Source organism: Convolutriloba macropyga, chromosome 3 (assembly GCF_964194025.1).
Source record: "Convolutriloba macropyga chromosome 3, txConMacr16.3, whole genome shotgun sequence".
Taxonomy (NCBI): Eukaryota; Metazoa; Xenacoelomorpha; order Acoela; family Convolutidae; genus Convolutriloba; species Convolutriloba macropyga.
In genome coordinates, this window is record NC_134470.1 from 33,136,992 (window position 1) to 33,158,449 (window position 21,458).

Consider the following 21,458-nt stretch of genomic DNA (forward strand, 5'->3'; position numbering starts at 1 on the left):
TAAACCAAACTCGAAATAGAGTATTCCTGATGTAGGTAGAGTGTAGGACGAAAAGAATTTTTGCTATAGCTTGCCTACGAAAAAAATTACGTTTTCATACGAAAATTTGCGAATTTCGCGAAAAACGAATTTTAAATGTAGTTGTTATTGATTGGGTCTTAGAGTTGTCCAAATCCAACCAAATTCTGCATGTACTACCCCTGTGTAGGTAGAATGTAGGACAAAAAGAGTTTTTGCTATAATTGACTAGTAAAAAAGTAAGTATTTGATACGGATTTCATACGGAACTTTTTGAGTTACGCGAATAAGGAATTTTGAAAATAGGTCTGTTTGATCGGGTCAAGGAGCTGTCCAAACCAAACCAAACTCGGTATGGAGTGTCACCAGTGTAATTAGAGTGTAAAACAAAAAGAATTTTTGGTATAGCTTGCCTAGCAAAAAGGTTGGGTTTTCATACCGAAATTTGCGAATTTCGCGATTATCGAATTTTAACTATAGTTGTTTTTGATTGGGTCAAAAAGTTGGTCAAATCAAACCAAACTCGGAATAGGGTATTCTTGGTGTAGGTAGAGTGCAGAACGAAAGAATTATATGTTATAGCTTGCCTACGAAAAAAATAGGTTTTCATATGGAAAATTGCGAACTTCGCGAAAAACGAATTTTAACTGTAGTTGTTATTGATTGGGTCTTAGAGTTGTCCAAATCGAACCAAACTCGACATGTAGTATCCCCGGTGTAGGTAAAATGTAGGACAAAAAAAGTTTTTGCTAATACTTGCCTAGTAAAATAGTAAGTATTTGATACGGAAAGTTGCGAATTTCGCAATTGGCGAATTTTCACAATTGTTATTTTCGATTGCGTCAAAAAATTCTTCAAATTAAACCAGACCCGGAGTAGAGTATCCCCTGTGTAAGTGGAGTGTAGATCAAAATGAATTTTTGCTATAGCTTGCCTAGTAAAAAAGTTGTTATTTCATACGGAACTTTTTGAATTTCGCGAATAACGAATTTTAAAAATAGGTCTTTTTCATTGGTATAACGAGTTGTCCAAATCTAACCAAACTCGGTATGGAGTATCCCCTCTGTATGAAAAAGGTAGGACAAGAAGATTTTTTGCTATAGCTTGCGTACTAAAAAAGTTAGTTTTTCATACGGAAATTTGCGATTATTTCGAATGAATTGCGATTATCGAATTTTATAAATAGGTCTTTTTGATCGGGTCAAGGAGTTGTCCAAACCTAACCAAACTCTGTATGGCGTATCCCCTGTGTAGCTAGAGTGTAGGACAAAAGAAATTTTCGCTATTGCTCGCCTAGTAAAAAAGTTAGTATTTCATACGTATTTCATACGGAACTATTGACTTTCGCGAATAAGGAATTTTAAAAATTGGTCTTTTTGATCGGGTCAAGGAGTTGTCCAAACCAAACCAAACTCGGTATAGAGTGTCCCCTGTGTAGGCAGAGTGTAAAACAATAAAAATATTAGGTATAGCTCGCCTAGGAAAAAAGTTAGTTTTTAATACGGAAATTTGAGATTTTCGCGATTAGCGAATTTTAACTATAGTTATTTTTCATAGGGTCATTTCATAGGGTCAGAGTTGTCCAAATTCATCAAAGTTTGGTATGCAGTATCCCTAGGGTATATAGAAGCTATGAAAAAAGAATTTCCGGTATAGACTGGCTCTGGAAAAAGTTAACTTCTTTATTTATATTATTTTATCTAATATATTTCGTAATTTTTTATGTGTTTGTTATTGTTTCCGACAGTTCTTGGTTACTTTATTGTTTGCTTCTATTTTGTTTTGGAGATAAAGTTAAGGCCTGGTTTTTTGGCCAGTTCTTTGCTCAAAAGTCTCCTATAGTTGAATGTACATAACTCCGCCGTAGCCGGTTCCCAGCCCGGTTGAGGTAAGGAGGAGGGAAACACACCCAAACCATAATGGAAAAGTCTCAAGAGTTGATTTTCTTAAAATCAAATTGAGATATTTCCGACACTACTGTAGCTAAATATATTTATAGACTCATTTAGTGCATCTCATCAGACTACCGCGTGCTTTCGAGACGGTTTACGGGCCGAGGACTTTGCGAAAAATAACGGGGAAAAGAGTGTAAAGAGTGTAAAAATAATATTTTTACAGCGTTAGTGCCCCCCTTATTAAAGGTGGAATTGCATATTAAAGTGTAATTTAGGGGTGTAAAATGTAGAAAAAGAGTGTAAAAAAGAGTGTAACAATAAGTTTTAATGGTGTAAAAAAGAGTGTAATAATAAGTTTTAACGGTGTAAAAAAGAGTGTAAAAATAAGTTTTAACGGTGTAAAAAAGAGTGTAAAAATAAGTTTTAACAGTGTAATCCGAAGAGTGTAAAAATAAGTTATTCCACTCTTCTTCCACCGTTAAATCTTAAAATTACACCACTAATATTACACTTTAACAGGTAATTCCACCCTTAATAAGGGGGGCACTAACGGTGTAAAAATATTATTTTTACACTCTTTACACTCTTTTCCCCGTTATTTTTCGGCAAAATCCTTGGCCCGGGTAATCATGCAGTGTGGATAAAAATTCCAGAGTGACAAAAGACAACGCAGAAAAAAGTAGTCGAAGAAAGGAACGGTCATTATGAAGTAGTATAAGTGCCAGTGGAATCGCTTTGCAATCCTAGCTATCTTTAGCTTGCAACTTTGCAGTTAAAAATAATTTAGTTTAGCTACGTAGTAGTGGAGCTACCTCTAGTTTTAGAAACTTTACTCATGACTGAATGGCAAAAAAGGCAGTCGACATAAACATTGGAATCAAAGCGGAAAAAATGGGATAAATATGATGGATATAGAATTGAAAAACATCTTTAATAAAGTGGTTCTTTGAAATCTGTCATTTTGGATAATTTTTTGTTTTAGTCATTTTCTTGATGGCAAATTGAAATCAGGAGAACCGAATGAAGTCATGAGAAAAAAGACTTGATTTTCTTCTGCCTAGTTTTTGTGCTCCGCAAAAGTTTATGCATTACATATATAAGTTTAAAGATTAATTTAAACTATTAAGACTTTGTTATTTGTTTATTGCCTTTTTTGGTGGAAATTTAGGAGCCTTGTAGAATTGATGCAGTTTTTATTATTCCTCAAGTTATGTCTTAGCTCTGTTGTCACTTTTCTGGCTTCCTTTTTTGTTAGGAAGTGAGATTTTTTGTGTTTTGACTGATTTTCAAGATCTGAATTTTCTATGAGAGTAGTATTTATCCTGCTATGCTTCTCTTTCGTTATCAACACCAATTCATATTGTGACTCCTCACTGATCACAGAAAAAGTAAAATTTTAAGGTAACACGTAAATCCTGTAAAAATTATTTTCTATCAAATCAAATAGCTTTTTCTTGAAATTTTGATGAAACAATTTTCTGAGTTCTTCTCTATTGAAGAAACTCAATTGTTGTGTTTTGAGATTGAACAACTACAAATTATTCGTGCGGCACGTGGTAAAAAAATGTTTGTGAACATTTTTCTTGTTAAGCTTTATGGAACACTAAATGATGATAAAAATACAGGGATAAATTAATACAAAATCTCTATTCAACAGAAACAAATTTCCAAAGGATCGCGCTCAATTGTACTCCCGATTCCTTTTTTTTTAAAACCTTTGCAAGATATGCAATATTATCCAAGCACTTTGCCTGAACGTAAGAAAGTTGTTTGTTTTTGAAACTAGTTTCCCAATTTGCTTTCCAACATTTCTAATTTTTGGGTACCAGGCAACTTCATCAAAGCTTTGCAAGTTGAACGGTTATCTCTTGAAAGCTCGGATAAACCAAAAAGTTCGCAAATTTTTTTTATTAATTTAATAAAATATTAAAAGGGTTCTGTGGCAATTTATTTCTTATAAACTTGATATCAACCAAACCTTGATTGTTTCACGACTGTGTGTTCATTTGGTTTTTTTGCTTTGAAGAATTATTTGCTTGATTGATAATTTGAATCACATGCTTTCATAAACAAAAGCCCATCGATGTTAACATCGAACACCAAACAGATAACAAAAAGTCATTTAAATAATAAAAAACAAAAAAAGACTGTGCTTGTTTCTACTCCTTAATGCAATTTCGTCAATATAGTCCGAAAATAAAATCAAATTCAAACACTTTGCCTGATGCAAGTGAAAATAAGAAAATTTTGTTTGTTACTCAGAGAGTTTCTTAATTCTGATTGAAAACAAATCTGACTTTGGAGGGCAAGTATTAGTTTTATTCAGATGTGCAAAATATCAATTTTTACTTATCTGGTTATTAAATTGAACTAAATTTCAACAATTCCGTGTTCATATTTCACCCTGTTAGGACAAACTATTTCACCCTGTTAGGATTCCAAAAACTCAACTCGAGTTGTTCTAAGATCACAAGCAATTTCAACAGCTTTCCTTTTTTCCCATTTTATGGAAGCAATTTAGTAGTAAAAAAATTATATGAGAAAATAAAAAAATTTTAAAAGCAGCCAAATGATATATGCCATCCAAAGTTTACTTCTGCCTTCCATACAATCGCCAAACATTAGAAGTACAATTACAAAAATTGTTTGACTTTAAACTGACTAAAAGTCTTGGGAATTTTATCACTCCTCCGAAAACCTTCCTTGAATTCAGTGACCAGGTAAAAAAAAATGAAACCCTAAAAAATTCGTATGAATTTTCGCTTTACCTTATTGAGTTGGAAGTGTTTAATCATTCATGTTACTAAGTAATTAAATGTTGTAAAATAGTAATTATTAACCAATCAGAACAGAGTAGTTTAGATACGGATATAAATGAATGAAATAAGCATAAAATACGTTCTATTTTAGGTAGAAAGCTCAGAAAAAGCGAAAATAACATAATTCCATTAAATCTAATCATTTTATCTATCCCATAAACTGTGTTTGCACTTAACATTTTTGCGGCTTTTTGAAATAGATGGGAAAAATGTTGACCGGCTTTCAACTGATCAATGAACAGCCAAAAATTTTTGAAAGAGCATCAAAAAGGCTTTGCCGTCTAATCCACTTGGAGTTATCTTTGATATGGGTAACTACGTTGCTATTATCTTGCTAAGCCGATACATTGCTTATTCTTATACGTAACTACAACACAACAGCAACCACAACAGACGAAGAGCAACACGGTAGAAGCAATTGGAGAAGCAGGAGAAGCATCCGATAAGCTAGAGACGGCCTGAGAAGTGAGAAGTGATTAAAAAAAAGAGAAGCAGACAACAGATGAAGGAGCAAGACAAAGGTGTGAGACCCAAAACACTAGCCCTTGCTTGGAAAGTATAATAGGTGCCTTGAAGACTTATCAGTAGCCTAGTAATTCGTCCGAACAGCTGCTGGTGAGGTGAATTGGTGCCTTTTTTGCGTTTTTTTCCAGCATAGGTTAGCTTAGTGATTTAGCAGACCACTCCAAATTAGGACACAAGAGCTTTTCTCTAACTCCCTATGTGCTAGAACAGCTTGAATTAAACATTTTCGAAAAATAGGGTTAGGGTTTTTGCAACTTTTTGTATGATAAGTGTTATTGCAGAAATTGCAAATTTAATAACTTTTATAGAATAAGCGTTTTTGCAACTTTTATATTTTATAGGATAAGTGTTATTGCAACTTTTAATTTTGCCATCTTCAATGCAATAAAAGCTAAATTAAGTTGTTTTTAAAAATAATCCGACTCCCGGGACGCCGGGTATTACGTACAAAAGTTCGACAACTCTCCCTCAAACCCCAATAATAATAACCCTACTTTCGATCATGAACAATTCCCTACGCAACCGCGTACAGCCGTAAACAAGCACCCTTTTCATCCTCCCCAAACGACCCATATGAACCGAACCTCTCCGACGTTAGCATTGATTTTGGAGTAGATCCAAAACACAACCCCCCTCCAAAAATAACCCTGACAAACCAACCGGAAACAGTAATTTTTTCGATAGAGCCCAAAAACAGGCCCCACACGAAGGCGACAAAGGCGAAGCGCTAATAAGCGTGCCAATGTAGAGCAACAAAAAGTGAACACTAACTACCAACGCATCGTGTACGTTAATTTTGAGAGAAAGAGAGAGACCTTGACTAGCTGCCTTGGCCAACGCCGTGATGAAATTTGATAATCAAAGAGACCTAGGCTGTCAAAGAGAAATGCCAATGAGAAATAGCTTCTCTCTAAATCCCAAAAACAAAAAAGCATCCAAATTGCTGACACTACAAAACATACATCAAAAAAGAGTATCAAAAACACAAGTAACAGCTCACTCTCACAACAACGAAAGACAAGAAAAAGTAACCACATGCTTTGTAAATACAAAAGTCATGCTAGATGTCAGCCTTATCTTAAAAGAAGAACAGCTAAATGAACTTAGAATGAAACCCGAAAACAGTTTTAGAATCAAAAGCAGCGTAACAAATCAAGAAAAAGTCTGGTAAGATTCCCCACCAAATAAGAAAACCAAGAAAAAAAGCAATCATGCATGGGGTAGTATTGTGCCTACAAAAATTCAAATGTTAAGAAGAGCAACAAAAATAGTGCAATGCTTCAAATGCCAAGCACATGGTCACATTGCAGCAAACTGCGAAAACGCACAAAGATGTCCAAGATGCGGTGGACACGACCACTTCAAAAACTGTAATCAAAATGCATCTTGTTGAAAATCAATTTGCAGTGAAAAACACAGCGCTGAATATAACGGCTGTTAAAAAAAGCAAATCAACAGGCACGTGCTGCGTCATATGTAGAGATTCTCAAAAATCAACCAGAAAACAAAGACAAAAAAGAGCAAGAAAATGTGATGCTCAAATACAAATAAGGAAAAACCTCAAAACCATGCTGAAAAGTCACTTTAGCAAACTTGAACGCAAAATTGAGCAGATAACAAAAAGCACAAATGGGCAACTTAGAATCGATCTACGAAGCCAAATTGACCAATTGAACACAAACTAACAATATACAATAAAACTAAATAAAAAACCAAAAAAATAATAGGAAAAAAAGTCATCGAAGACATAACAAAAGTTTTTTGTGAAAAAAGTCGTCAAACTGACAGTAGATGAAGGGAAAATGAGACAAAAATTAATTAAACTCAATGATAACTGAACTAAATACCAGAGCACTCAGCACTGAAAATATCGGCAATTCGGCAATTGAATTAATTTAAAAGTAAAAACTGTTAAAAACCAGAAATGAAATAATTAAAAGCAAAAATCGCAAAAAACTAATAGTCACGCAAATAAAGTGTCGCGGACTAAGCAAAATTAAAAAAAAATACATATATTGGAAAAAACACAAGCCGTCATAGTTTGCATCAACAAAACCAGTTTAGGTAAGAAAAAGCACCCAAACCTAGAAGGTTATATCTTTACCGGAAACACTGAGCAGAGCCGTTCAGAATCTGCAATCTACATAAAATATCAATTTAGTCAGAACTTATAGAAACAAAAACATTTGAATCAGAAATAAAAAAAAAAGAAAAGAATGTATCAATATAAAAATCTTTGGACTCTATATAACAAATTTATATATATCACCACAACTAGATAAAAAAATGACTTAATAACAAAAAAATGAGCAACGAAGCTCGCTTAGATACTGGTAACATCAATTGAAAGCGCCCAATCATTGGAGCCAATGACCTCTTCACTAACAGAACTTGAAAAAAATTGAACACTGGCTTGACGAGGAAAAACAATATAAAACTAAACAATTATGAACCCACGCACAAAGATGTTGGAACACTAGATGTGCACCTCGCCCACTCTGAACTAACTAGCTTATTTGATAAAAATTTATGTCTCCAACGAAAGACCTAGTGATCATTACACAACTGTGAGCACCTGTAACATAGATAAACCAATCCAGTCACATAACAAAATCAACTGGGACAAATAAAAAAATACATATCTTGTATAACTCGGATGACCTATACGGAACCTAACAAACATAATAGACCTCGGAAGAAACAGATATAAAATTTCAAAAAACACTCAAGCTGCATATAAAGAGAGCATATATATGAAAAAACGGATAGCTACCAACCATTAAATCAAAAAAAAAGCCAAGAGAAAAACATAATTTAGATAGAAAAAGAAACAAATCGAGAAGAAACAACAAAAAAAGCATAACCCAACACCAAATAATACACAAAAAGATCACTATACTGACAAAATAATTAAAGAAAATAAGTAAAGAAAACACAACAAGGCAATAAATGAAACTAATTGACAAACAAAATCAAGCAAGAAAATGTAATAAATTTTGGAAAGCTGCAAAAAACTATTTAAACAAAAGAAGAAAAAAATGAAAAACTACCAATGAACGATAAGAAAGCTGCAGATGTCTTCTTCGAAAAAACAAAGACAACAATGAAAACAAAATAATCAAAAGATAAGGCAAAAGACCAGAAGAAAAATGTCTGACAAAAAATAAGAGTAACAAACTTCAAGGTAATCAGTCTAAGTGAAGAAGAAGAACAAAAAGACACAGAAGTAAGACCTGCAACTCTTAAAAATATATTAAGAAACGGTAAAAAAAGACTGCACCAGGATAGAACGGAATAAGCTATCAGACGATAAAACAATATCCATTTGATAAAAGCGAAACCTTAGTGCAAACAATTCAAGTAACAATAAAATTAGGAGATGTACCAGCCCAATGGAAAACTACAGCTGTAACAATGATATCAAAAATTTGAAAACATAACAAAACGCTGAAAGGATACAGACCATTATAATTGATATCCTGCCTTTAAAAATTATGCGAGAGCATTGTAAACGAACACTTGGTAAATCACTGTCAAAAACAAAACCTGTTCGGAGATCAACAGAGCGCCTACATATCTGACAGATGCACAAAAACAAACTTCAAATTGACAGGTGTCACAGCTACTGCCTTCTTAGATGTTGAGCAAGATTTTGATTCTGTATGGCAAGAAAGGAATCCTATACAAGCAAACCCAATTAACACACCGTGATCGATCATAAAATGGACCAGCAGCTTCTGAAATAACAGAAAAATATGAGTCAAAAACAACCAGGAAGTTTCTAAAAGACCTACACCCGAAGCAAGTGTCCCCCAAGTTAGCATTGTAAGCCCAATCTTGTTCAATATGTATGTAATCAAAACAAAATGTAAAGATACATCAATTTCACAATATGCAGATGACATTGCTATATACTACACACATGAAAAACAAGAAACAGCCACCAAACATCTAGAAACTGGAATCAAACAGTTAGAGAAATGCATCGATAAACGGAAAATACTCCTCAACGCGGGAAAAATCATATACACTGTCTTTACAAGACAAAAACTGCACACAAATCTGAGGCTAAGGACTAGGGTCAGATGACTTTAACGTCAGCAAAGAGGTAAAATTTCTCGGACTGCACCTCAATTATTTATTACCTGGACAAATCATGTCAACAAAACAGTCACAAAAATGCAACAAAGTATCAACATGCTAAAACAGCTCAAAACAAAAAACATAAAATCTATTATTATTATTGTGTACCTATATAAAACTATGGTAAGACCACTATACATATATGCAAATGCAGCTCAGACAAATGAAACAAAAACTGATCTCAACAATATACACAGAGAACAAAAAAAGCTATAACACTCTCATATAACCTGCCAATGTGAACGAGCGTAGATGAAGTACATCAAATAGGACACTTAGAAACAGTCAGCAAAACAATCCAAAAAATCAACATGAAATATCTTGCATGGGCTAAAAAACGAAAAGAGGAAATAAAAAACATAGTAGGAAAACATTTGTTAACTTGGAGCCAAATCAAGGTGTATCAAACTATTCTGCAAAACATTTTACAAAAATTCAAACAACTGTGGATGCGGCGTTTTTGGGTATTGACTCGATACGTTAGCTGAAGCCGTTCAAAACGAAAAAAAAATTAAAAAAAAAGGCTGAAAGAAAAAAAAACGAAAAGCTAATCAAAGTCAAAATTCTAAAACATAGGTGGTTGTGGACGTCTTGGCGTATCACTCGAGACGTTAGCTGAAACCATTCAAAAAGGAAAAGATTTAAAATAGAAAAGAGTAGAAAGAAAAAAAACAAAGCCAAACTCTTTAACTATGGTGGATCCGGACGTCTTGGGATATGACTCGAGACGCTAACTGAAACCACCAGAATAGTAGCAAACTGCCTCCATCCTCCAGACAAGTAATCAACATAAACCACCAGAAACCAACGAAAATGCCAAAACCAAATGCAAACCAAAGTCAATGCGCGGTTTAAAAGGTGGCGTAAATTACCACCTTAAAATATCGCAATTAGCAGTTCACTGCTATTGGAACACATTAAAAAGCAAAGCAAAGTTGCCTGGGCTTATACGTTTCCTCGCAGAAAATACACAAAAGCTGAATGAATTAGAATGTTCATCGAAAGAGACCAGGGATAGCCTTATTGTTGTGATCAACTTATTCAACAGAGGCGTATTTCGAATAGATGGCATCAGGTCATGAATCAAAGCAACTGAAGAACATCTTGGATTTTTCCTAATGACCCCTTAATGGAATGGATACGCGAGAGTTCTGTCTTGTTGGGGAAGGAAACCTGACGAAGTAGATTTTTCGGAAGGTTCCAAAGGAGGGACACTTTGTTCTCTTTTACAAACAGTTCCTATTTTGTTTTTTTTTCTTTTGAATGCCTCGTGAGAACTACTATAGTATATGAAAACATTACTTTGTCGTCAGTCTTGTTCTTTTGACTTTGTTCCCCCGTCGAGTAGGTACCCGCTAAGTTATTTCATATCATTTTCACCAAAGAACCTATTCCATGCCCTGCAGAGAATCTCTGGAGACTTTTTCTTGGCGCTTTTTTGTACACAAAACAACTTTCCTCTATTTGCACTTTTAAAGTTTTCTCCATTTTGTGCTAAAATCCTTAGATAGAATAGTTGCTTCGTGCTAAAATAGTTTCTAAATAAGCAGGAAGAAGATCAAATGGTTACAAAAAAGGTGGACTATATAAAAAATAAAGAATTGTTGACCAAGTTACTTATTACTAGGATTAGCGCTGCTAGACGTAAACTTCCGCACGCTTATTCGGGTTGAAAGGTGGGTAAATGGGTAAAAAAAATGATAGACTGTGCCTTTAACGTGAGGTCCTTCCCATAACTTCACACTTTTGGTAGCCATAACACAAGTTGAATTATCTTCCTCTGCAGCCCAACTAGCAGAAAACCAAAAAAAGTCTTTTTGTGAATATGTTGTCTTCTTTATATAATTACAACCTTGATAAATCAGCGGAAGAATTTTTTAATTATCAGTGTAAAGAATTTTTTTGGCCTCTAAATGTCGTGGTCGATAACACGGGTCAAAAGAATTCAATAAGTTGAATTTTAAATTAAAATTGGAACCGAAAAAATACAAAATTTAGCTCGTATTTATAGTACTTATCTATGCAAATTTATACAGGGAAAATTCAGATAAGCTAAAAAATATTTTATTTGATTGAAGTGTGAATAGAACTTAGTTCAGATTCCCGGACTTGATCAACATTTCTAGTTTCATCAACATTTCATGAGAATCATTTATAGCCTAGATACAATCGAGTTCATTAGTTGGAGGTCAGTGGATGTTAGAATCAAGTTTCTATGTGTGGGAGAATTTTTCTGACATCTGATTGATTGATCAACAAGATAATGATAGCACCGAGACAAAAATGGAATCGATTTTAGTTGTATGGCCATTGCTTATCCACATAGCTGCTAAGTTCCCATGGTAAGTTCTTCTTTCGTTCTTTGAAATTTAAAAACATTAAGTTTCTTGACGTTCATCAATTCCTTCCACCTGAATAAGCAAATTTGTGGGTATATGTTCTCCAAATCTGTCAGGTTTATTTCTATTTCCTGTTAATGTTCGTGAAGACCCGGGTTGTCATGATGATTCGGGTTGTCTTTTCTCTGCAGGTGATGTGGCTGCAACAGCTTCGTTTTGATGTGAAGGTCCCACATCTGTGTTCGGAACATGTGGTTCTAATTGAGATATAGTCTCCTCCACTGATGGCTCAGTTTTCACATTGTGGTCATCTAGTCTCGCCATTTGATTGTTTCTCACTATAAAACTCTGAGTTGAATTTTCGGGCTGTAAGAAAATTGTGCTCACGCCCTCCCTGATGATAAAGGTCGCAGGAACTGTCATTGTTTTTTTGTTGGCCTTGCATAGAATGGGTTTGCACAAATCGATATATGCTATTGCAGATAGTCTCACTGTACGACCTAAAAGTAGTCCAACCGGAGTTTTGCCCCTCGTCTTTGAAGTGTTTCGATGTGTCATCAATGCCCTTCGAAGTAAAACCCTGAATGACACGTTGAGATTGGGACTCTACAGTTAAAGTGCCGGCCTCACTGTCGGAACTGCTCTCTCGGCTAGACCATTAACTTGTGGATGATAGAAGAGTGATAACACTTTCTTAATTCTCAGTGAAGGACAAAATGTTGAACGTTTTGGGTAATGCCAGGCTACAAAGCTATCATTCTGGTTGACGCCTCAGTTTCGTTCTTCCCAGGATCTGTTTAATGCGTTTTTGTCAAAGCCAAATATCGGATTCTGGGGGAATGACAGGAACAACAACTCCTGAGATGATTACATTATTTATGGTCAACACATCTTTCGGTTGTTCGAATTCTTTTTCCGCTTCTGAACATTTTTCCAAGTGCCGCTTTTGCTTCGTTTCATTTTATCCTGGAAGCGTCTATTTCTATTTGATCCAAGATCACTTTTCATTTTTGCTTGGGTCACCAAATCACTTTGAGCGATATAAAAGTTAATAATTGCGAAGCACACTCGATCGTTGTCGGATTCGTCATCAGCAAAATCCATTCTGCTGAAGGCAACTGCGTGGGTTTTCAGTTCTTCTGGCATGTACTCCAACACAAGTCAAGGCCCAATAGAGCTATTGCCCATCTTTCGACTTTAGCTGAACCTATTTTAGGGATCTCCTCGTTTGAGTCAAAGAGATATTTTTGCGGTTTGAGATCTATCTGTACGATAAGTTTTCGTCCAAGAAGAAATTATTTCAACCTTGTGACCACAAAGACAATTGCGAGTGCCTCATGCTCTATGTTTGAGTAGTTTTGTTCCACTGGAGTCAACTTCCACAAGACATATAATACTGGATGTTCTTCTTGCGAAAAAACCCCGCCAACTGCTTGTTCAGTAGCGCCAGTAATCACAGTGGATTCTTTTTGCAAACTGTAAGGCTGTCAGAACATGAATCGTTTTTTATATCTTCAAAGGTTTTTGGTTGGTTTCTGCCCCCTGAGAAATCGTTATTTCTCATATCATTCAGTGGTAGCATTTCTGTTGCAAAATCAATTAATTCTTCAGTAATAATTCGCTAGCCCGACAAACTATTTGAGTTGTTTGTTGTTAGTTGGTGCTTTTGCTTTTTTGAAAATGTTTCAACATGTTTTAGATCTGGTTCTATTCCCTCCTTTGGAATGGAGCATCCAAAGAAACTACTGCTATCGACTGATTTTGAGTTATGTTTTTTCTCATTAGTAGTAAAGTTTTTCTCACGTAGTCGACTCTTGACTGCAAGCACCCTCTTGTCGAACTTCTCCTTTGTAGTTCCATATACCGACACATTGTCTTAAAAGATCACAACACCTTTGATTCTTTTGATTGAATATGTTTTTTTAATATAAGTACAATCTTGATAAATCAGCGGACGTTGTAAAAATTCTTTTGGCCCCTAAATTTATTTGATCAGAGTGGTTCTGAAAAACATTATTATTCTGAGTTGGGTTTCTTGACCGGGTTTCTATATGTGCTAGCTTCCTGAAGAACCTCTTTCATGACTCATCGCTGTTCTTCTACGAAATAAAACCGATCTATGCTTTTTGGACTCTACTGGTCTGCAACTCGTTTCATTTGTAATCAAACTTTAGGGCTCTCGAAATAAACTTTAATCACCTTTATTTTGAGCTTTATTTTTCATTACTTTCCAAAATTAATAATCTAATATCGATAAAGTCATTTTCGCATTTCGCAATTCCCCCCATTTAAGCCCTGAAAATGTCCCATCCCGAAAACAGAATTGAGCCCGATCCTATGTTAAGGGGTTCTAAGTATTCGCAACTACTGTGAAAAAAGGACAAGTACTGGATTGGAACCAGCATCTGTCAATTGCAAGCCTAGTGTGGTGCCCAATACACCAAGTATCCTCAAGCTCTTGAACTTGGGCATCTAGTAGAACCCATTCTCTCGTCTTTTGTTGTTCCTCAAGTCTTCATCTCTCTAGCCTAGTATCAGTTGGAAAAGTGGAGCTTCTTGTCAAGTTATGTCAAGCTTATCTGAGAGCTCTCAGCCGCCTAACATCACATGTAAACTCAAATGGAACTTACGCGTGCACATAATATTGCTGACAACATTGTCCAGGCTGTCCTCCAATTTATACAAGTACGCTCTGCTCTGATCTAAGCCACTGTCAAACACACACTCAATGTCATGCAGGTTGCTATGACCAGTAGGGATGTTATTCCTGAAGAGAACGCCGGGAGGGTTATCCAGACGAACGCATAGTCTGATCCCACTGGAGTTCGAGTTGGAATCATCTTGTAACACTAAATATTATGGTCATCTTAACACCAAATTTTAAGGTCATCTAATAACTGCAACATCATATTTTAAAATGGGAAATGCTGTTAAAATCCCTTTAGTGAAATCGTACTGTGAAGACAAGTATAACCATCCCGGGTAGCCCATCATACAACTTTCCTTGATTTCATACAAGGTCATATATGAATTGTATGATTTCCCCGTAATCATACAAGTTTCAAACAAAAAATGAAAATAGTTGTAAAACACTCTAATCGTAACAGCTATATCGCTCATTCGGTAAGAAATACACCAGACTAACCCAACGATGAGTTCTTGAGTTTCATTTTTCCCGGTAATCATACAAGGTTATAATGGTTTGTATAATTTCCCGGTAATCATGTAAGTTTCATAAAAGAAAAAAATTAGTTGTAAATGAGTTAACGACTCCAATCGTGACAGGTATAACGCTCTTTTAGTAAAAAAAACACACACGCCAGAGTCACCCAAAAGATGAGTTCTTGAGTTTCGTTTTCCCAGTAATCATACAAGGTCAAATATGGTTTGTATGATTTCCCGGTAATCATGCAAGTTTCATAAAAGAAAAAATCAGTTGTAAATGAGTTAACGACTCCAATCGTAACAGGTATAACGCTCTTTTAGTAAAACAAACACACACCACAGTCACCCAAACGATGTGTTCTTGAGTTTCGTTTTCCCGGTAATCATACAAAGTCATATATGATTTTTGTATGATTTCCCTGTAATCATGCAAGTTTCATAAAAGAAAAAAATTAGTTTTAAATGAGTTAACGCTCCAAACGTAACAGTTATAACGCTCTTTTAGTAAAAAAACACACGAGAGTCAACCGAACAATGAGTTCTTGAGTTTCGTTTTCCCCGTAATCATACAAGGTCATATACGATTTATATGATTTCCCAGTAATCATGCAAAATTCATTAAAAAAATAAATTAGTTGTAAAAGTTATAACGAATCCAATCGTAACAGCTATAACGCTCTTTTAGCTGGCTGTTTTCCTGTCATGTGATTGAGTATTTCTCAGAAAGTTTTGCTTTCTGCTTCCAGTAAGAACGAGACTGCTCACAAACTAAAACATCATTTCTGATCCTTGTATGAAACCCAGGAAATCCTGGATGAACCTAGTCCGAAATCAGGGAAATCATATATGATCCTTATATGAAATCGAGGAAATTGAAGTTTTTCCTAGCACGACAATGAAAGCCTAGCTGATCTTGCTTAGCATTCTCTAGTAATACAATGACTAACAACTACTTTCTCGTCGTATTGGAACCTTTATGATATCTTTGATTTCTTACAATGATCGTACATGATTTCCTCAATTTCATACAAGGATCATATATGGTTTCCTGGTTTTCATACAAGAAACATGTGTTTTCTGGCTCTGATATTTCTGCATAAATTGCTTTTCCGCGTTTTTTGAGGTAATGTGAGAGGTTATTGAAGATTTAATTCCTTGATTTCCCATAAGGATCTTTAATTATTTCCTCGATTTCATGCAAGGATCATATATGGTTTCGCGGATTTCATTCAAGAATCATATATTAATTCCTAGGTTTCATCAAAGAATCATATATGATTTCCTTGGTTCCATGCAAGGATCGTACTGGGAAATACGTTATGATTTGTATGATATCATATATGATCCTTGTATGGAATCGAAGAAGCGGCGACCCGGGATGATTTACAGACCTTGATAGAGCTATTCAATTGATATATTACGCTTGTATATATACATATATATATATATATATATATATATATATATATATATATATATATATACATTTATATATATATATATATATATATATATATATATATATATATATATATATATATATACATAGAACTATTATTACTGGATAAATTTACCAGTTCAGCCTAAATTTGATGCATCTGTCATCAGCAATTTTGTATACATTCCAAATCTTGTAATAGTGATACAACTTCTGATATTCATATTCCGTAAATAACGGTCCTTACCTGAAAAATCAGCTGATGTAAGTCGATTGAAGCTGAAAACAAAAACAATAGTGATTAGATGAAAAATCATAATCAACATCATCCAATCAACAGAATTGTCAGCTTTTATTCATTGCCAAATGCAAAAAAATATTAGCTTACATAAGGACATAAAATTACCTCAGCTCGAATTTTAACATGGTTTATCGCTGCCAAATTAAGAATTATAGCAATCTCTGTTCACTGTTTTCATACCAAGAATATTCTCATCTAGGAAAATCCTGCAATGCAATCAGTTAGAGTTGCATTACTGAGTGGTAAGATTAAGAAACTTTGTCGGTCCCTCCCCCCCCCCCCCCAAACTTCGGAATCGACTCTTAGCAAAACACATCTGAATACCGAATCAAATCGAATCTTCATTTCGTTAATCTACTAACAAATTACCAATTAAAATTGTAGAAGAAAAATGAACAAAACCGAAACCCGCTATATTTTTTGGAATTTCGCTCCCAAATTAATGTTTCAAAATAATTGATCTGAACATGCATTTAAAAACAATGCAATTGACAGCGGACAACAAAATCAGAAAAATTATGAGGAGGTCGCGTATAACCCACAAAGCACAGGAAAAAGAAGTGAAGCACAAAAGATCCAAAACTATTTAACAGTTTCCCAAGCAGGTCTTGAGAAGTTACATGTTCCCTACCGTTGTTCTGAAAAGACCAATCAAGGCACTTTTCATCATTGGCTTGCTATGCAACAGATGGCGCACTAAGAAAAACAAAATTGAACATTTTTGTTTACAAGGTTCGTTTTGTTTTAAAAATCAATCCATCATACATTCATTTTTTTCTTCCGCTTAAATAAATACATATATTTGTCCAGATCAAAATTTGTACCCAGTGTAAGTTTTTCATGAACAAAAAAACACAGAATTTGCAGAATTTTTTTTATGAAGAAAAACTGGCATCAGGGGGTAAAAATTGAACCATATCATTTTTTTTATAATTAGCAAACTTTAAAAAATTAAACTGTTAATGAACAAACCACATTTTCTAAGATGGAAACGGACATAAATGTTTGCGTAGAAGCAACAAACGTTAGAAGTACGATTGATCAATGAAAAAAAAATCACACAAAAACTGGGTCCAAACTATATAGAGTTGAAACTAAGAAAAAGATTTGAATATACGTCACATGAACAAGGCATTCGTCTCGCTTTTTTAACCCCCTTATACTCCATTTATTTTCTCAGATTAATAATTGGTCAGAAAAACGATTTCTGTCTCTCTTTGGTTTTGGTTCCGACCCACTTGTGGTGGCAGGAACTATATACTCAAATTGGTTTTTTGTTCAGCCAATTTTTGCCGATCGATATATTCAGAGTATAGAGTTGAGAATAGTATCATCAGAAAACGATCAAGCGTAGAGTAGCGAATTAAAAATTTTTTTGTTTTAAAATTTTCTATTGAAGTTATCAATTGTTTGGATTATTTCGGATTATGTCAGTGAAGTCTTGAAAATTTGCCCGTTTTTATCCTATTTCTGTCCAGATGTAGCTTATTCTCATTATATACAGCTTAAAACCTATTATAATTGATGTGCAAAAACTCGTTATACTTTTGTTATTTATTACTAATGGTAAATGGGATTTCTTACTATAAAATTTCATAGTTTTTTTATTTTTGAATGCCAAAATTTGATGTTATAATTAAATCCCTTTTCAAAATTTCACATTAGGGAGAATTTAAATTGGTATTGACCGAATGCACAAGAGATTATTTTCAAAGGTTTCGGAGAATGGCTTAGTTTTAGCGGCTGCCAAACCGTTCTCCATTAAAATTTATTGGATTTTTTTGCGCCCAATTACCGTTTTTTCTGTTGTCTAACAGTATATTCTTGAAAAGCAAAAGCCCTAATTCCTTCCATGTATGTCAAAATGCATCTGTGAGTTCTTTTTGATTTTTAGTTGTATGTTTTAATGACTTTCAATTAATTTTCATTTTCAAAGATTATATTTTTGAACATCTGAATTTTTGTTTCATTGTTGTCAACAAGTGACTGTCTAATTATTGAGAGAGCTCGTCAACTTTCTATTGGTTCAAACAATATTTGCGCTGTTGGTTATGTTTTCACTGACGTCAATAGCTGGAATCAATTTTCTATTGTAGCAAGATTCAATCTTCATAATGATCTTATTTTAATTTAGTGGTTTATTGGCTGTGGTACGACGCCTTTTCAGAAGTCAGCTTTTTGGATATTTGTCCGTTTGCTATACCGCTTTCTTGTAAAAATAAATGGATTTTCTTGTTGTTTTGCAATTTTTTTGTTGTTGTCTGACTATTATAGATAATCACAGGTTTAAATTGCTCCCTAAGAGGTATATTTTAAATCTGTTAACGAGCCGCGTGGATACGTATTGGTTTTTTTTCAATTTGCATTTGGTTTTATTCAAAACACAAAAACGTGTTTTTGAACTTTGACTGATCTCATATTTTACCTAATGTAATACAGTTTAACTTGTTTAGTTCAGTTTACATCTGATTTCATTTTTTGTAGTCAAGAGTACTTTATAAAAAGACATCGAGTTTTGGTCGTAACTATTGTTTGCCATTATCTTATTTTTCTGTTTGCTTTATCCAGCATTCTTGTTCAGTGCGTTTTGTTAAAATTCATAAATTTTACTGCATTTTTTAGGAATTTGTATTGAACTCTTCGACTAATTGGTAACGAAACTATTCTACTCTAAAGAAAAACTACTATCGTCGAGTTATATGCAAATTAATAAAAATCTTTATTGATATCCTCATTCAACTTCGGAAATAATAATGGATTTATTTTAATAGTTTTTCGATACACCGTCCATTTTGCACAGCTTCTGTAACATTAGCCTGCTCTTTGCAATGTACCGAGGATTTATATCAATTCGATAAAGACCTTCTCCGCCATTCGTTTCAAAAAGTCTATTTGTCTGAATGGAAAATCTTAACCCCCGAAATTTACCCTTTAATTGAAATAAAGAACATAAGAATACTTAATGTCCTTAAAACTCCGTATTTAACAACAAGTGCCCCTTTCACTTGGTACTGTTTTTATAGCATTAGTTTAGTGGTGTGTTATTTTGTTTCAGATGCTATTTTCCGGTCTCAGCTTCTCTTGGAATGAAATTTGAGAGTAAAAAATTCTTTCGTCGCGCAAATTTGCCTCAAACAAACTTGAGACCCAGCTAAACAAAAGCAATGACCAAAGGTGCAGTTATACTTTGCGACAAACTAATTTTTTTGCGACGCTTGCCACCGCAATTGAAGTTTTAACCGTTCTTGTCGTCACATCTGGTTGTAAATTAAATCAATTAGTTTCTTATGGAGTGGACACCCATCATGAAGGGTTTTCTTCTTCCTTGAAAGCTGTTTATGCCTCATTTTTCAACAGAAGGTGCAGCAGCCTGCCAGCCAGCCTGCCCTGTTTGCCAGCCTGCCTGCCTGCCTGCCTGCCTGCCTGCCTGCCTGCCTGCCTGCCTGCCTGCCTGCCTGCCTGCCTGCCTGCCTGCCTGCCTGCCTGCCTGCCTGCCTGCCTGCCTGCCTGCCTGCCTGCCTGCCTGCCTGCCTGCCTGCCTGCCCTGCCTGCCTGCCTGCCTGCCTGCCTGCCCTGCCTGCCTGCCTGCCTGCCTGCCTGCCTGCCTGCCTGCCTGCCTGCCTGCCTGCCTGCCTGCCTGCTGCCTGCCTGCCTGCCTGCCCTGCCTGCCTGCCTCAATAAACCTCTCTCTCTCTCTCTCTCTCTCTCTCTCTCTCTCTCTCTCTCTCTCTTTCTTTCTCTCTCTCTCTCTCTCTCTCTCTCTTTTCTCTCTCTCTCTCTCTCTACCTCTCCCTCCCTCTCTCTCTCTCTCTCTTTCTCTCTCTCTCTCTGTCTCTCTGTCTCTCTCCTTCTCTCTCTCTTTCTTTCTCTGTCTTTCCTCCTTCCTTTTTCTTTCTTCTGTACAAGTTTTTATTTTCAGAAATGTCACGAGGTAGGGGTGCGGTTATCCATTGGCTGTTGCTCGAAATTTGGATATGCAAAGTTTGATCCGAGGTACTCGATGTGGCACATGCTAATTTTTTACTCAAGGTTCTTTCATTCAGGTTTTTGACTACCAGAATTCTGGCAATACTGTTGCAAAAATTTTGAGATCACGTTTGCAGAACTGAAAATTTGAACCATCACTGCAATGTTAAAATCTTAATAAAAGGAGCCAAAAGGTTTTTTTAAGTCAAACAAAGGCTAAACAAATGCAATGCCCAAATGTGCAGTTTTATCGTTCCTCACTTGCGACAAACAATTTTTTTTGCGGCAGATGTCACCGTACTTGAAGTTTTAACCGTTCTTGTCGTCACTTCTGGTTGTAAATTAAAAACATTTAGTTGCTTATGGAGCGGGCAACTATCTTGAAGGGTTTCTTCTTTCTTGAAAGAAAAGCTGTTAATGACTCATTTTTCAGCAAAATGTGTAACAGCCCGCCAGCCAGCTTGCTTGTTGCCTGCCTGCCTGCCTGCCTGCCTGCCTGCCTGCCTGTCTGCCTGCCTGCATGCCTGCCTGCCTGCCTGCCTGCCTGCCTGCCTGCCTGCCTGCTGCCTGCCTGCCTGCCTGCCTGCCTCTATATACCTCTCTCTTTCTCTCTCTCTCTCTCTCTCTCTCTCTCTCTCTACTTCTCTCTCTCTCTCTCTCTCTCTCTCTCTCTCTCTTCCTCTGTCTTTCCTTCTTCCTTTTTCTTTTTTCTGTGCAAGTTTTTATTTTTCAGAAATGTCACGAGGGTAGGGGTTGCGGTCATCCATTGGCTGTTGCTCGAATTTTGGTTATGCAAAGTTTGATCCGAGGTTCTCGATGTGGCACAGGTTATATTTTTTACTCAAGGTT

General features: G+C 35.5%; 1 protein-coding gene across 2 annotated transcripts in view; it reads right to left on the minus strand.

The window, feature by feature from the left end:
• The window catches only part of LOC142337018 (uncharacterized), a 148,871-nt gene that overhangs the window by 121,771 nt on the left and 5,642 nt on the right, over window positions 1-21,458 (minus strand). For both annotated transcript variants that reach the window (XM_075386051.1, XM_075386050.1), the window contains exons 2-3: window positions 16,590-16,621; window positions 14,370-14,588 (exon numbers count right to left, since the gene is read on the minus strand). In XM_075386051.1, the coding sequence (XP_075242166.1) occupies window positions 14,370-14,588; window positions 16,590-16,621 (251 nt within the window). The remainder of the gene's footprint in view (window positions 1-14,369; window positions 14,589-16,589; window positions 16,622-21,458) is intronic.